General features: G+C 44.1%; 1 protein-coding gene across 1 annotated transcript; it reads left to right on the top strand.

The window, feature by feature from the left end:
* Positions 1 to 10,647: 10,647 nt before the first annotated feature.
* On the top strand, positions 10,648 to 15,230 carry LOC123085007 (uncharacterized). Its single transcript, XM_044506562.1, has 4 exons — positions 10,648 to 10,902; positions 11,529 to 11,802; positions 12,545 to 12,661; positions 12,753 to 15,230. Exons 2-4 carry the CDS (start codon positions 11,530 to 11,532, stop codon positions 14,808 to 14,810), a joined length of 2,448 nt encoding a protein of 815 aa, XP_044362497.1. The 5' UTR covers positions 10,648 to 10,902; position 11,529; the 3' UTR covers positions 14,811 to 15,230.
* Positions 15,231 to 15,485: the final 255 nt, after the last annotated feature.

The following is a 15,485-nucleotide window of genomic DNA, read 5'->3' on the forward strand; positions in this document are numbered from 1 at the left end:
GATCTGTGATTTCCGAAAACGTCGGGCGCTTCCCGCACCCGCGAGGGGCGCTGCCCCTTCGAACCCCGCCCGCTAACCGGCTAGCGGGACTGCCGTGTGCGTAGCACCTTGTATTCCGTACATGATCACTCAAACCGGTAGAATGCGATTCTATGCATAACTTTATTTTGCAGGGTTTGATGTGAATAGTATGGCTCATGTGTATGTGATGCATGTGTGTAAATTATACATGGCCTGCGTGTCATGTTTGGCAGCCGGTAGGAGCCAAAGTGCTGTCGTTATGTTGTATAACGACCTGCGTGTCGACTTGTGACTCTATGTAAAATTCATTACTAGATGTAGTAGTTGGATAATAGAGATCAAGTTGGTGGCTTGGCGTCCCGGCGTGACAAACAAGATGGAGTTCCTAGATGGTCATCGGAGTCGGAGCCAACCTGGAAGAACATCCATGAAGGAGCCATACTACTTCACAATATGTGTTTATTTGTGATTGTTATGCTTCCTTGTTTTCTATGCATGTTAGAATGGTAGAAAGATCCCTCATGAATATCAAGCGAATTGCCATCCCCGATGTTGCACCTTCGCATGTCAAGTACGTCTAGTAGTGGGCTCATAAAATTGGGGTGCTGCTAGGTGTCCTTGAACTGAAGGGTTCGTGTCGGACACGGACATGCACGGCATTAGGTTGACTTGACAAGGCTATCAAAATGGTTTTGGGCCTTGTGGCAAAAGAGGTCGGGAGCCGGGGTATGAGATACCTACCCGACTGACATGAGTCGTATAGAGATACGATTAGCAAGGAGTTGCTTACCGGATAGGCATGTTGTCTAGCAGTGATGCTAAAGCTCACTAGTCGCATGTGCTAGTCGGATCCTGAATCACTGAGAGTTTATGGAGGGATGTTGACTTCAGTGGGAGTATTTATGTTTAAGGCTAGAATTACTCTACATAAACACATTGCTTAGTGATTGCATATTTTTCTGTTATAGATCAATGGCACCACCTGCTCAACACAACTTTGCATTGAAATCAATTTTGGAAAAGGATAAACTGAATGGAACAAACTTTACTACCTGGTATAGAAATTTGAGAATTGTTCTCAAGCATGATAAAAAGGAACATGTTCTAGAGGATCCCCTTCCAGAGGAACCTGCCGATAATGCTAGTACCACAACCAAGAATGCCTACCAGAAACTCGTTGATGAATCAAACGAGATCAGCTGCCTCATGCTGGCTTGTATGGAGCCCGATTTGCAACAGCATTTCAAAGACGTTGGGGCTTTCAATATGATCGAGAGTCTCAAGAGCATGTTTTAGGTGCAGGCTAGGACCGAAAGGTTCAACGTCTGGCGATCCTTGATGGATTGTAAGCTGAAGGAAGGTGATCCACTGAGCCCGCATGTGATCAAGATGATCGGATATGTGCAAGCTTTGGATCGGTTGGGCTTCCCACTCTTGGATGAGCTGGCTACTGATGCAGTTCTGGGTTCTCTTCCGCCCAGCTATGGGACGTTCATCTCGAACTATCATATGCATGGCATGGATAAGAAGCTCACTGAATTGCATGGGATGCTCAAAGTGGCAGAGCAGGATATTAAGAAAGGCACGCATCAAGTGTTGATGGTGCAGAAATCGGCTAAGTTCAAGAAGAGTTGGTCTAAGAAGAAGGCTAAGGCAAAGGGCACGGAGATGGTAACCTCCGCCACTGCGCCGAAGTCTGGACCGGACTCAAAGACCATTTGCTATCATTGCAAGGAAACTGGTCACTAGAAGAGGAACTGTAGCAAGTGGCTTGCAGAGCATGGCAAGAAGTCCGAGAATGCTGCTTCAGGCAAAGGTACACTTGTTGCATATGTTATAGACATTTACCTTGCTGACATACCTAGTAGCTCTTGGGTATTTGATACCGGGTCGGTTGTTCATATTTGCAACTCGATGCAGGGGATGGTAAGAACTAGGCGTGTGGCACAAGGGGGCATTGACATCAGGGTTGGCAACAAAGCAAGAGTTGCTGCATTGGAGGTCGGCATGATGCAGCTCCAGCTTCCTTCTGGATTTATTTTGGAATTGAATAATTGTTATTACATTCATGCACTTAGTCGGAACATTATTTCTTCCTCATGCTTGATGAGTCAGGATTATGAATTCAATTTAAAGGACAATGGTTATTTGATTTATTTGAATGGTATGTTCCACGGCTATGCACCCATTGTTGATGGGTTATTTATAATGAATCTAGAACAGGAACCGGTCTATAACGTGAATGTCAAGAGGCATAAGCCCAATGAGATAAATCTGACATACTTCTGGCATTGCCGGCTTGGACACATTAGTCTGAAACGCATGAAGAAGCTCCATGATGATGGACTCCTAACTTCGACCGACTTTGGGTCGTTTGAGACATGTGAATCATGCTTGCTCGGCAAGATGACTAAGTCTCCTTTCACAAAGAGTTGTGAGAGGGCATCCGAGCTGTTGGAACTGATACACAGTGATGTGTGTGGACCAATGAGCACAACTGCCAGAGGTGGCTATCAATACTTCGTGACTTTTACCGACGACTTGAGTAGATATGGATATATCTATTTGATGAGGCACAAGTCGGAAACTTTTGAAAAGTTCAAAGAGTTTCAAAACGAGGTTGAGAATCAGCTCGGCAAGACTATAAAACTTCTACGATCTGATCGTGGAGGTGAGTACATGAGCCAGGAGTTTGATGATCATCTGAAAAGCAGAGGTATAGTACCTCAACTCACACCTCCGGGTACGCCACAGAGAAATGGTGTATCGGAATGGAGGAATCGTACCTTGTTGGACATGGTTCGATCTATGATGAGCAAATCGGATTTACCCTTGTCATTCTGGGGATACGCTCTAGAAACTGCAGCTTTCACACTTAACAGGGTACCATCAAAATCCATAGACAAGACACCACATGAGATGTGGACTGGGAAGAGACCCAATTTGTCTTTTTTAAAGATTTGGGGATGTGAAGCATTTGTCAAGAAACTTATGTCAGACAAGCTTACACCCAAGTCAGATAAATGCATATTCGTGGGATATCCGAGGGAAACCTTGGGATATAGCTTCTACAGTCGGGAAGAGAACAAAGTGTTTGTTGCTCGGAACGGGGTTTTCCTTGATAAAGAGTTTCTCAGTCGGGAGGCCAGTGGGAGGATGGTCCGACTCGAAGAAATTCGAGGACCACTCGGGGACGGCTCGGCTGGTGATGAGATCATACCGGAGTCAGTCAGGGAACCCGTAGTGGAAGCGGCACCGAAACCACGGAGGTCGGAAGATTGTGCAGAGTGCGCGATGTATTGTTGCTAGAAAGCGACGAGCCGGCCACATATGCGGAAGCGATGGTGAGCCCAAATTCCGAGGCATGGCTGGAGGCCATGAGATCCGAGTTAAAGTCCATGGATGAGAATCAAGTTTGGGACTTGGTTGATCCGCCGCCTGGCGTAACAACCATTGGTTGCAAATGGGTCTTTAAGAAGAAAACCGATGTGGATGGAAATGATCAGATCCACAAAGCTCGGCTTGTCGCTAAGGGTTATGGACAAGTTCAAGGAATTGACTACGACGAGACTTACTTGCCGGTAGCGATGCTGAAGTCGGTGAGGATTGTACTAGCTATAGCTGCATATTTCGATTACGAGATATGGCAGATGGATGTCAAGACGGCTTTCCTTCATGGAAATTTAACCGAGGACGTGTATATGATACAACCTGAGGGTTTTGTCGATCCGACTAGCACTAGTAAGGTATGCAAGCTCAAGAGATCCATTTATGGGTTGAGGCAAGCATCTCGGAGCTAGAACATTCGTTTTGATGAGGTCATCACTGGTTTCGGCTTCATCAAAAGCGAAGAGGACTCTTGTTTATACAAGAAGTTAAGTGGGAGCTCGATAATGTTTTTGATCTTGAATGTGGATGACATACTACTGATCGGAAATGATATTTCGATGCTGAACTCGGTCAAGGAGTCATTGAATGGCAAGTTTTTGATGAAGGACCTTGGTGAGGCAATGTACATTTTAGGCATTAAGATCTATAGAGATAGATCAAGGAGGCTGCTCGGCTTAAGCCAGAGCACGTACATAGATAAAGTGTTGAAGCGGTTCAACATGAGTGAGGCAAAGAAAGGGTTCTTGCCACTCTCACATGGTATAAGGCTAAGCGAGACTCAGAGTCCTTCGACATCTGATGGGCGAAGCAGGATGAGTAGGATTCCATATGCCTCGGCAATCAGATCCATCATGTATGCCATGATATGTATGCGGCCCGTGTTGCTTTTGCAATAAGCCTAACAAGTAGATACCAGGCCAACCCAGGTGAGAGTCACTGGGCAGTGGTAAAGACTATTTTGAAGTACCTAAAAAGGACTAAAGAGATGTTCCTAGTTTATGAAGGTGAGGAAGAGCTCGTCGTAAGGGGTTACGCCGATGCTAGTTTCCAAACCGACAGAGATGATTGTCGATCACAGTCTGGATTCGTGTACGTCATGAACGGAGGAGCAGTGAGATGGATGAGTTCCAAGCAAGATACGGTGGCCGATTCTACTACAGAAGCCGAATACACTGCGGCTTGTGAAGCTGCAAAGGAAGGTGTTTGGATCCGGAACTTTCTGGATGATCTTGATATTTTCCCAGCCTCGGTAAAACCGTTGGACCTTTATTATGATAATTCTGTTGCCATCGCACAAGCCAAGGAGCTGAGGAATCACCACAAGGTCAGACACATAGATCGGAAATATCACCTGATACGAACGATCGTAAAGAGTGGTGATGTAGAGTTATGCAAAATTCACACGGATGCAAATGTTGCGGATCTGTTGACTAAGCCGCTTCCACAACCCAAGCATGAGGGGCACGTTAGAGCTATGGGCATTCGATGTCTATTTGATTGACTCTAGTGTAAGTGGGAGACTGTTGGAGATATGCCCTAGAGGCAATCATGTATGATGATATTTCCTATGTGTTTATGAATAAAGATAGTCCTTGGACATTATCAATGATGTGTATCAGCAAGTACGTGACTTGTTTGTGGGACTATGCATTGTATGATGACTGTCCTAAAAGGTCCCTAGTCGAAAGGGTTGTGTGGACGCGTAACCAACTAGACTAGCATATGACACGGTCGATGGCTTGGTCTCACTAGCCATGGAGCATTGGATGCTAACCGGATAATATGGACTTGGAAGGATCTGGTCAGATTCGACGTAGTCGGATCCGAGTCGAGATAAGGTCCGAGTCGGACAGACCCAACTATGAGATGCAGCGATATGTCATCTGTGAGTCTCTAGTACAACATATATTCTTTGTCCTAAGACCTGAGCTGATGCATGTACTCAGGATGGTGACAGACTTACTTTGGGCCGATCAAACGCTACTCCGTAACTGGGTAGTTATAAAGGTAGGTTTCGGGTTTGTCTAGAACCATGCTGCGAGACATGGTCGAGCAAGATGGGATTTGCCCCTCCGATCAGGAGAGATATACTCTGGGCCCCTCGTGTGATCCGAGCAGGATAAGCATGGCCATGCGACAAGGATTATGAGATAATCCGGTTTGTGGTCGACATCACTGGAACGAGAAAGAGGTCGGGCTAGCACAAGGATGACAGACTCGCCTTGAGCTCGACAACATATATCGTGTGGCAAAAGGAATGGAAGTGTGATGTACAGGTTCGCTAACCAGCTTCATAGTCTATTTGGTGTTCGACATGCCTTGCTAGAGGCCTCTACCAACCGTGCAGTTCAGAGGTGATCCGAACTGCGACCAAGCCGACTTGAACCTAAGGGGTCGCGCACTTAAGGGAAGGAACCTACGAGGTCGGATCCGGGGACACTGGTCGGATGTGATCCGAACTGTATTCGGATTGTGGCCGAGTAGACTTATGGGCTTTAGGGTCCGTGCGAGGCCCAAGTGTTGAGCCCGCGACGGACGCCTATATATATAGTGGAGGTGCGGCACACTCACGGGCTGATCGCTTTGGTGCTGTCACTAGGGTTTGCATGTGTTGCGAATAGACACCTCCATTCGCCGCCGGTTGTGTGATCGGACCTAGCAGTCCGCCGCACGACGTTCCTCCTACATGCGCGGATACTGTTAGAGGCGATGCACTTGCGCCGCTCCGGCGAACCTGTACATGGGAACCGACCACCGGTTGTACGATGGAGATCGGACGAGGAGGAGACGATCCACGCGGACGCGCTGCCCCAACTCTTCTTCCACTGCACGGCACTGCGCGTCTAGTGGTAACGAACTGTGATCCATCTCCCGTAGCATGTTCTTGGTTGTTCTGCGCGTAGGAAATTTTAATTTGCAGCGGACGCACCCTACCGTAGACCCCAACACATTCAAATCATGCAAATTAGAGTCCAAAACAAGAGGAAGAGCGTTAGGAACAGTAGATACGATGGAGACGTATCATGATTGACCCATGCGGGAGTAATCCCATGTGTAAAAACTAATGATATCTCGAGAAAGAGGAGAGATAAGGTGAGGAGGAGTGGGGCGTGGTGGTGATTGGTGGTCGGACTAAGCGGAGGCATGAGCATGGACGACGCTGGCAGCGGCCACCATGTCAGATTGTTCTAGAGGCTTGCTTTTTTAATTGCTCAACAATGAGGTTGTGGGGGATAAGGATGAACGAGGGAAGGGCTTATTTGCATATGTGGAGAGAGGCGCGGGTATCTTTTTGCAAAATTGTCATAGTTTGCTTTCTATCCGCCAGATATAGATCGGACGGTCTATATTGCAAGATGGCAAACATGCATACCATCATCACCAACTCAGTTTTTATAAGAGTAGAGATAAAGATAGAAAAAATGTAAATGGTTGGCCCATTTAGATCGAAAGGAACGCAGAGGGATGTGCGCTTTTGCTAATAACCCATTAAGGGGTGCTTAAGGCGTCGTTTAGGGTTTGCCCTCGGTTAAGGTGCTGGAAGGGGTGTGTTACACAAAATGTGTGCGGAGCCAATGGCTTGCCGTAAGTTTGTGTTCTTGAAATAAGATCTCCAACTAGGAGCTGCAATCATTGATTCGGACTGCTTGAACGTCATTCGCAGCATTGATGCAGGAAGTCGACGAGAAAACTCTTGATCATTGAAGATATCAGAAGGATGAAACGTGCAATGGGAGACATCTCATTGCACCATGACAGCCGGGAATACAATGTGCTCATATTATTGCCAATCATTCTGTTGTATTAGCACTAGGATGACATGTCTGGCTGCTTGAACCCCTTGATCATGTAAACTCTTTTGTTAATCAATAGAGGATCAGACTATTTTTCTCAAAGAGAATGTTGGACATGTAATTGACTGGGATGGATGCAAACACCAAGTTGATGAGAACGAGTCTACGCACTAGGTATTATCTTGGCCTTATAACCACTAAGACTAGATTTAAATTTGTCAATTATGAAGATGTAAGCCAAAGATTCATATTTTGTCGAAAGAATGAGGGGGTGCCCCAAGAGAACTGAGTTGGGATATCTATATAGAATGAGAAGGATATGCTTGATGATAAGGATAATATGGTTGACAGTTTTGCTAAAAAAATGATGGTACATTTAGACCAATGGGGGATAATATGGAGCTGAATCTTTGGATGAGATGTTCATTTGGGTGATTTTCTAGAAAATAACTTGAAAACATGCGAACAAGTCGTCAACAAGCATCAACAAGTTGATTAGGGGGCAATTGGTCTAAGAGTGATGCGATGAAATGAGTGTCAGATGTCAATAAAAAAAGCCAGGTGATACAATATCTAATTTTTTGAATCACTTTGCATATGTTTTTCCTCAAATCTCGCGTCTTCAATAATTCTTAGTGCTACTTGCGCCAATTTCCGAGAAAAAAATGCAAATTTGTGTTGTTTATGTGCTAGTAGTAAAACTTGACAAGGAAAAAAAATAAAGATGGTTTTGAGGACAAGAAGTTAGATGACGAAGCCCAACAAAGGAGGCCCATGCCCCCACGCATCGTGAGCATGGTGGCCGCAACTAGGTTGCATGGGCCATCAAGGGCCGCCAACCCCTTTCCAACTGTTTATTCCTCCACACCATAACAGAACTCGGAAATTGGGCATGGAGTACTTATTTTGCTCATGTATTACGACCATGGGTATTGGGCATGGAGTACTTGATAGGTTTAGGCAGGATTGTGCCCATGGATCCATGTATAACAAAAAGAAGGGTGGTCGGTTTGGGCCGCAGTTTCTGGATTTCTGGTTTGATACTCGTCTAATTGCCATCCCACCCATTTTATTTTGAGTCCACATACATTGTCGCAAAAGTAGAAAGTTTTAGAGGTCACCATTTTTGTGGCATAACATCATGAATATTTTTATATGGATCCAACTGTTCATATACAACGCGTCCTCCTATATAATCAACTCTTGAGTCAAACCCTAGCACATATTCCTCCCCTCACCGTCGCCACCTCCCTATTCATTGTCCATTCGCTAACCGCCTCACCAAAAATCAACCATGATTTTCATCTTGTTCATCCTCTCTTTTCTTTGGCTCATGGATCTATTTCCGAGTTCATGCCTCCTCTCCCAACATCTTACCACCTTGTTCCTATTCTATGATGACTCAAAAACCACCAGATCTGATGCATCTCAAAGCCAAATTCATTAAAGGTGTTGTGATCCCTTGCACGATCTGATGATAGATGGGGAACATATAGAGTAGTAGTAGAGCACTGAGTGGAAGATGAGGCTGCAGTGACTTGATGACTAAATTATTCTTTTGCAGCGGTGATTTCTGTCCCCTTGAAGAGGATAAGATGATTGGAAAAAAGGGGGCAACGCGACTGTATTGATGGCCAATTCCTCATCAACCTGACTTGATTTTTGTTTACTTACAGATGTGGACTTCGGTAAGTACCATAAATAACATTTTATTTTGGGTTAACGGGTCATTTGCTTTTACTCAACTAAAAAAATTGTTTGAGAAGTGTAATAAAATTTCTAAGGCCATGTATCTCACGTGATTAAAATTTTAGGAAGAGCCTCTTCCGTGGCACTAGAAGTATGAAACCAAACAATTAAGAATTATTTGAGCGGTCGTAAAATTTGTTTGATGTTTACATTGCGATCAAATAATTAAGAATGTTTGTCAGACAAAAGATATCTTCTGAGTTTAATAGACTGGGAAGATTTATATCAACGTGTTTAATATATCATCTTCTGAGTTTAACAAATCATAAATCTCGTTATAGCACATTCAGCGTGTGATGACCAGGATTTTCTATCTAGTAAACTCATAATTCATTAGATCCTTTATATCAATGCCAAAACATGTTTGTTGCAAAGAGAATAAGTTTAATCCTTTGTTTAAGATCGTAATGCAAACAAAACCAAAAAATAAAGAGGGTTTTTCTCTGATCAAACAAAGGGAACATACAAGATGGATTTTGTAAGGATCAATGATCTATTCCGTAGTATACCAAGTCAGTTAAAGATGCTCGCAACCCTCCAACCTCAACACCCAAACAAACACAAGTAGATCAGAATTGAATAGGAAAAAGTGCATAGGCGAACACGCGTTGATTAAAACCGATGAGTTGGTTCCCTCAAAAAAAAAACCGATGAGTTGGTGAACTAACTAACACGAGCAGGAATCCCTACCCTAAGAAATCCATTCGGGCACCGAGCAGAGATGCAATATAATGATGAACTAGCAAGCGAGATTTGATATTGACGAGCAGCACGAGTAAATTATTAGTCTATAAAATCAAATTATGAATTGTTACTCCTTTTTGTTTCATAATTTTTGTCGTGATTTTAGTTGAAGCGAGGAAGTAGCAATAAGCCAACCCAACTATTGCGAACCATTCAGTGATTGGATGGTTAGGTGGACAATGATATCCACAGCCCATCAGGGTTTAAGTGTTGATGCTCGCATTTATTCCGAATTTATTTCAGGACTTTTGATGATGCGCGCTCAGCGGGAGGAGAAGTTCCCATCGACTACGAGGCGCCTACGGTGACTTCATAAATCTCAAGATGATATCCTGGCTCAGGCCCTGTTTGGTTCATAAGTCCTAGGACTTTTTTTAGTCACAACTTATAAGTCTCAAGTCCCTAAAAAGTTCTTACCTGTTTAGTTCCTGCGACTTATAAGTCTCTATAAGACCATATTACAACTATAAGTCCCTATAAGTCCCTCCTTGAGAGTCCTATTTAATAAGTCCCAAATGCCCACTTTAAGTCCCTATAAGTCCCTATTGTTTAGTTTAGATGGAACTTATAAAGACTTTTTTAAGTCCCTAAACCAATAAGTCCCTGAAAACAAACACCCTCTCAGTTTTTCGGAGGTGCTCATAGGGGCAGGGTGTGCGTGTGTGCGTTTATAGGGATGAGTGTATGCGCGTGTATATGATCGCTTGGGTCTATACTGATGTTTTTTTTAAAAAAAGCCAATCCAATTGTCCTCGCGCACAACACGAGGAGGGCCTGTTCCGAATGCAGTGGAGGGTCTCGGTGGGCCGCCGGTCGCGACGCTCGCTCGCACGCACGCGGCAACGCGGAGGCACACAACAAACCACCTCCGGCAAATATTGCATTCAGAAAAAAAAAAACCACCTCCGGCAAATACAGAAGGGAACGCGACGGCGGCCGATTTGCGCCTTCTTCGGCCTCCCGCTGCTCGCCAAAATCAAAACCCGTCGACATATAAACACCGCGCCGAATCATCCCCTTTCCCCCAATTCCCCCCCTCCCCAAAACAAAAGCAGCCGCCGCCGCAAACCCATAGTTATCTACGACAAGCAGCAGCAGCAGCCGCCGCCGCCGCCGCCGCCGCACCTGTCATCGGGCGGCTGTCCTCCTGCTGCGCCGCGCCCCCGCCCGTCGTCGGCGCGAGACGACGCCTGGTCCTTCGCGCGTATGGCGTCCTTCCCCTTTCCACTTCACCATGACCTTGCATCTCTGCTTACCCGACTGGATTCGGTAGGATAGGGATGATCTGCTGGCGGTAGTCGGTTCACCAACTCGGGGCTAGGGTTTTCGGCTAGCCAGTTTCGATCAGCGCGTCTCCGCCTGCCTAGTTTTTCCTATTCAGTTCCGATCTATTTTTAGTTTGTCTGGGTTGGGGTTGGGAATGACGGGTTTGCGAGTGCCTGCAATCGACTTGGTATACTGCAACGTTGAACCGTACGTACAAGATCCATCTCGCAAGATCGCTGGCTATTTGGTCCGGTTCGTTGTTTGCACGCGTGCGATTCCCCTGCGCGTTTGTCCTGTTCCCTTTGTTTGATCAGGACGAATCAATCTTCTTTTCTAGTCTTTTTTTTACGTTGCGACCTCGAATAAAGGATTATACCTGTTTTTAACCTCCAGAATTAGCTGTGCAACAAACATCTTTTGGTATTGATAACGAGGAATACTGGATTATGAGTTTCATGGATGAAAAATCCTGCTCATCACTGGCTAAATGTGCTATAACGAGATTTTATGACTTAGTACAGATTTGTTTCTGATCGATGTCACCTGTTCATGTTGCAATGTCAGGATGAGGCTCTCCTTCAGGCAAGACACCGACATGGCAGGTGCCATCTTCATGTGCAACACCAGGGCAAGGGAGCAGTTCTTTGGCTCAGGCGTTTTCAGACTTGCTTTAGAGTATCAGCCCTTTGTCAACAATGTCAAACAAGGGATGCCTCTCTTTCTCTTTGACTACAACGAACGCAAGCTTTATGGGGTGTTTGAGGCCGCCTCTGATGGTGGACTGGATATTACTGACAGAGCTGCTTTTAGATCTTCTGGCCACTCATATCCTGCACAGGTAACCTGCATCAAACATATGTCTCTTCAGTTCAAATTTATCAAAATATAGGGTCTTCTGAGTTTAATATCTCTGAAAAATAACACTTTGTCGTTGGAAATTTTATGACTGCTCAAATAATTGTTAATTGTTTGGTTTCAGGCTTTTAGTGTCATGAAGATGCTCTTTCTGATTTTTTAATCACACGAGACAGGCTTAGACAATTTGTTTGTACTTCTCAAACAAATTTTTGGGTGGAATAAAAGCAAATGACCACTTACCCCAAAGTTATGAGCTGAATCTTCAAGACTATATATCTTGGCATAGCTTGTGTTGTCTCAGAGTTGCATTTGTACACATGCATCTAACTTTTGACAGTTCACATCAATTAATAATTAAGATAGCTCTGACAAAAGATCATGTAAGGTGCCCAGCAAAAAATAAGACTGCTGACACAATGGACACAAAGTTTTCTGTCATTACAACCCTAAATGAGTTGTTTATTCAGCCATCTGGGAATGTTCTTAAAAAATAAAGTATGACATCGGACGAACGGATTGATATACTTCTTTTTTTGGTTTAGATGGTTACTTCACGGTTTTTAGTTAAAAACTTCTTGTTAAGGATTTTTTTTGCATTTACTACAGTACTAGGCAGTCGTTTGAATATAAAATACCCGTTATAATTCGTTCTGGGTTCTGGGAACTGTTTCTTTATTGTATTTGTGTGCTACTGTAAGAATTATTCAATTGTTTTTTTCTAGGTTCGATTCAAAATTATTTGGAAGTGCAGACCACTTGCAGAAGATGAGTTCTCTCATGCCATAAAAGAGAATTACTATACGATATATAAATTCTATTTTGACCTTTCCTACCAGCAGGTTTGCTTTACTACAGAACTTGGTTAAAAGTTAAAATCCATGATTTTTTAATTGCATGGCTGTAATCACACAAACTTGTTCTTACTGACAGGTTGTCCAGCTATATGAGTTGTTTGATAATAAGAGGGTAGAGCAACCTATTCGCAACTACACCATAAGTGCTCATTCGAAAGAAGGCCACTTCAGTAAAGGGAGACCAGACAAAAGGAGTTTGACTCCAAATATTTCTCCCATTTCTACTGATCAATCACACACTTTGACTGTAACAGCTGGAACAAACTATTCTGCTCCTACAAGGATGCGTGGAACGGCACCACATAATTTTGAGGCACGAACAAATCTGTCAGTGCCATTGGTAAGTAAACCCGTTGGAGTCCAAATTGATCCCATCCGCAGCAGCCATCATGTTCAAAAGATATTACCTTATCATAACAATTCACATCTCCAAGATGTTTCGACAGTAGATGGCATTTCAACTCAGGTATATGCTCCCTGTTCTCAGACAAATGGATATCACCGAGATCAATTTGTTACAAATCAATCATATCCAATATCTGATGACTACATGCACAGTAGCTTGTCTTCTGGATGCATGACTGCCAGTCCAACTGATAGAATTAGGTCGTCTGAAAAGCAGTCATATGTAGGCAGTACTTCACGATCTCTTCAACATATTACTCATGCGTCAACTGGCGGAGACAGAAACCACGTGAATTCAACTCCAAATGTCCCTTCATATCATTTTTCTCTGGCAAATCCACAAGGCAGTGCTAACTTGAAGGACAACTATGATATCGACTGTCACCAGTGCAAAGAGATACACACATCTGAGCATCAGCACTTAAGCAAGGAAAGAGCTCAAATAGCTCCAGTATTAATCCAACAAGGTATTCCTGCATACCCTGACGTTCCTGAAGTATCAACAATTGGTCAACGGAAAGATGATTTTAGTGATTACATCCCGATTGCTGATTGTGCTCAAGATTTTGATAATGATTGGTGGAAACATGGTTCCAATCATAGTGTTTCAGGTTCACCGGATCTTCGAAATGTTGCTGGAGCCAACATGTCAGATCAATTACATACAAACCATGAAATAGGAGCTGAAAGTAACACAACAATAGTTCCTGGTCAGTGCTCACAAAACAGTGTGTTTTCTCGCTTATCGCTGAAGCAACAACCTCTTCAAGAAATTGTTGGTTCACAAAACAGTGTGTTTTCTCGCTTATCGCCGATGCAACAACCTCTTGAAGAAATTACTGGTCCTTCACTCAGTCAAATGCTTAGTTCACTTTCCAATAGAACAAAACAGTGGAGCAGTGGGAATAGAACACATATTTCTAAAGAAAGAGAGATCAGAAGCGAGAACATGACACTTATTTCTCACAAAAGAGAGGATATAGCACTTACTTATGATGCTGGTAACCAGTTGGTTGGTGAACAGTCCATTGACATAACCTGTCCTCTTGCTGAGCTAAACCTGCCAAACGTAGTAGAAGGAAAAGAAAGCGCAGAGCCTCCCTTCTTAAACTTCAAGAGGCGCAGAGAAACAGCGCAGCTGGATGACAACTTAGGAAAGGAGACTAGTGGGAAAATGAAGAGGAGAAAGCTTGTGCGCCCATCCTTTGGAGAGAATAACAACCCTACTAATTCTGGAAAAGAGATCCAAGTGAATGGTGCAGAGGACAGGAAACATCCACATTTCGACGCTGATGGGAACAAGTTCAGTATTGACCTGAACAAACCTGCATCCACAGACGATGGTCTAGTGAAGGAGGATGGTAGCACCATACTGTGCCCTGTTGATATCAACATACAAACCGAGAAGCCCTGTGAAGTAAACACCACACACAAGCCAAAATTTTCAGATGCTATGGAGGTAACTGGGGAACAAGATCACCCTGTGGAGAATGCCGCACAAACTGGTGGTAAAGTTTCACTTGATTTGAGCATGGCAGATTTGAATACAATGGACAAGTCTAAGCTTCAAGCAATTCTTGATTCACCATGGTTGCAAGCACTTGACAAGCTGAGGAACGGAAAGTCCAACAACTCTGAGGTGGCTGGATCAAGCATTTGTGGTGATGACAATACATCGGGTGATGACAATACATCGAAAATGGAGACGAACCCTGATGGGAGCACCTAACCTAGGTGTACCAAATCTGTTACTGATGTAGCAGCTTCAATCTTGTACTGGCATGAATTGCTCCAATTGGATTCTTCTCCAACTGCTACTACAGAGGCAGGAGGTAATCCTCCTTTTTGGGATTTTTTGTTTTTGGCCACTACGGAAGAAGAACCCAGTTGCAGCAAGAACCCAATTGGAGCAAATACCATACGAGTACAAGACTGAAGCTAGCAGTAGCTGTTAATGTCCGGTATCATACACAGGAATAGTTACATGTGTTTTGGAGGTAAAGGTTGTCGGAGGGGTTGACTCAATGGGAATCAGTTTCCCTTTGCCCCAGAACTCATGATCCCTAATCATCGTAGCTTTCTTGGATGCTACCTTGTATGAATGTATACGAGATATACTCCATATGAAAGATGATGTTTTGGCAGTACATTTGGATGAAATCTTGCGTTATTTTGTGCTAACACTACCCATAGTAGTGTAGCATCACTCCATCTGCATTGTTAGAGCAACCCTAGCAGATCTGGTAAAACCTCGCTGGCCCTTATAACTTCGGGCGTTTTTATAGGATCTGCTCTTTGTTCGTCCCGAGTAGTGTTTGCATAGCATTTCCCCTACCCGCCTCCGCCGCAATCCCACCAACTTCGGCAACCAATCCACCTACTCATGTGCTTGATTCTTGTGCGC

The sequence above is a fragment of the Triticum aestivum genome, chromosome 4A (genome assembly GCF_018294505.1).
Source record: "Triticum aestivum cultivar Chinese Spring chromosome 4A, IWGSC CS RefSeq v2.1, whole genome shotgun sequence".
Classification (NCBI taxonomy): Eukaryota; Viridiplantae; Streptophyta; class Magnoliopsida; order Poales; family Poaceae; genus Triticum; species Triticum aestivum.

What these genes read in the sequence shown, in the direction of transcription:
- LOC123085007 (XM_044506562.1), top strand. Translation starts at nt 11,530, where the DNA reads ATGAGGCTCTCCTTCAGGCAAGACACCGACATGGCAGGTGCCATCTTC. An exon ending in GCCACTCATATCCTGCACAG is followed by an intron (nt 11,803 to 12,544) that starts GTAACCTGCATC and finishes GTTTTTTTCTAG; the next exon opens with GTTCGATTCAAAATTATTTG. An exon ending in TTGACCTTTCCTACCAGCAG is followed by an intron (nt 12,662 to 12,752) that starts GTTTGCTTTACT and finishes TCTTACTGACAG; the next exon opens with GTTGTCCAGCTATATGAGTT.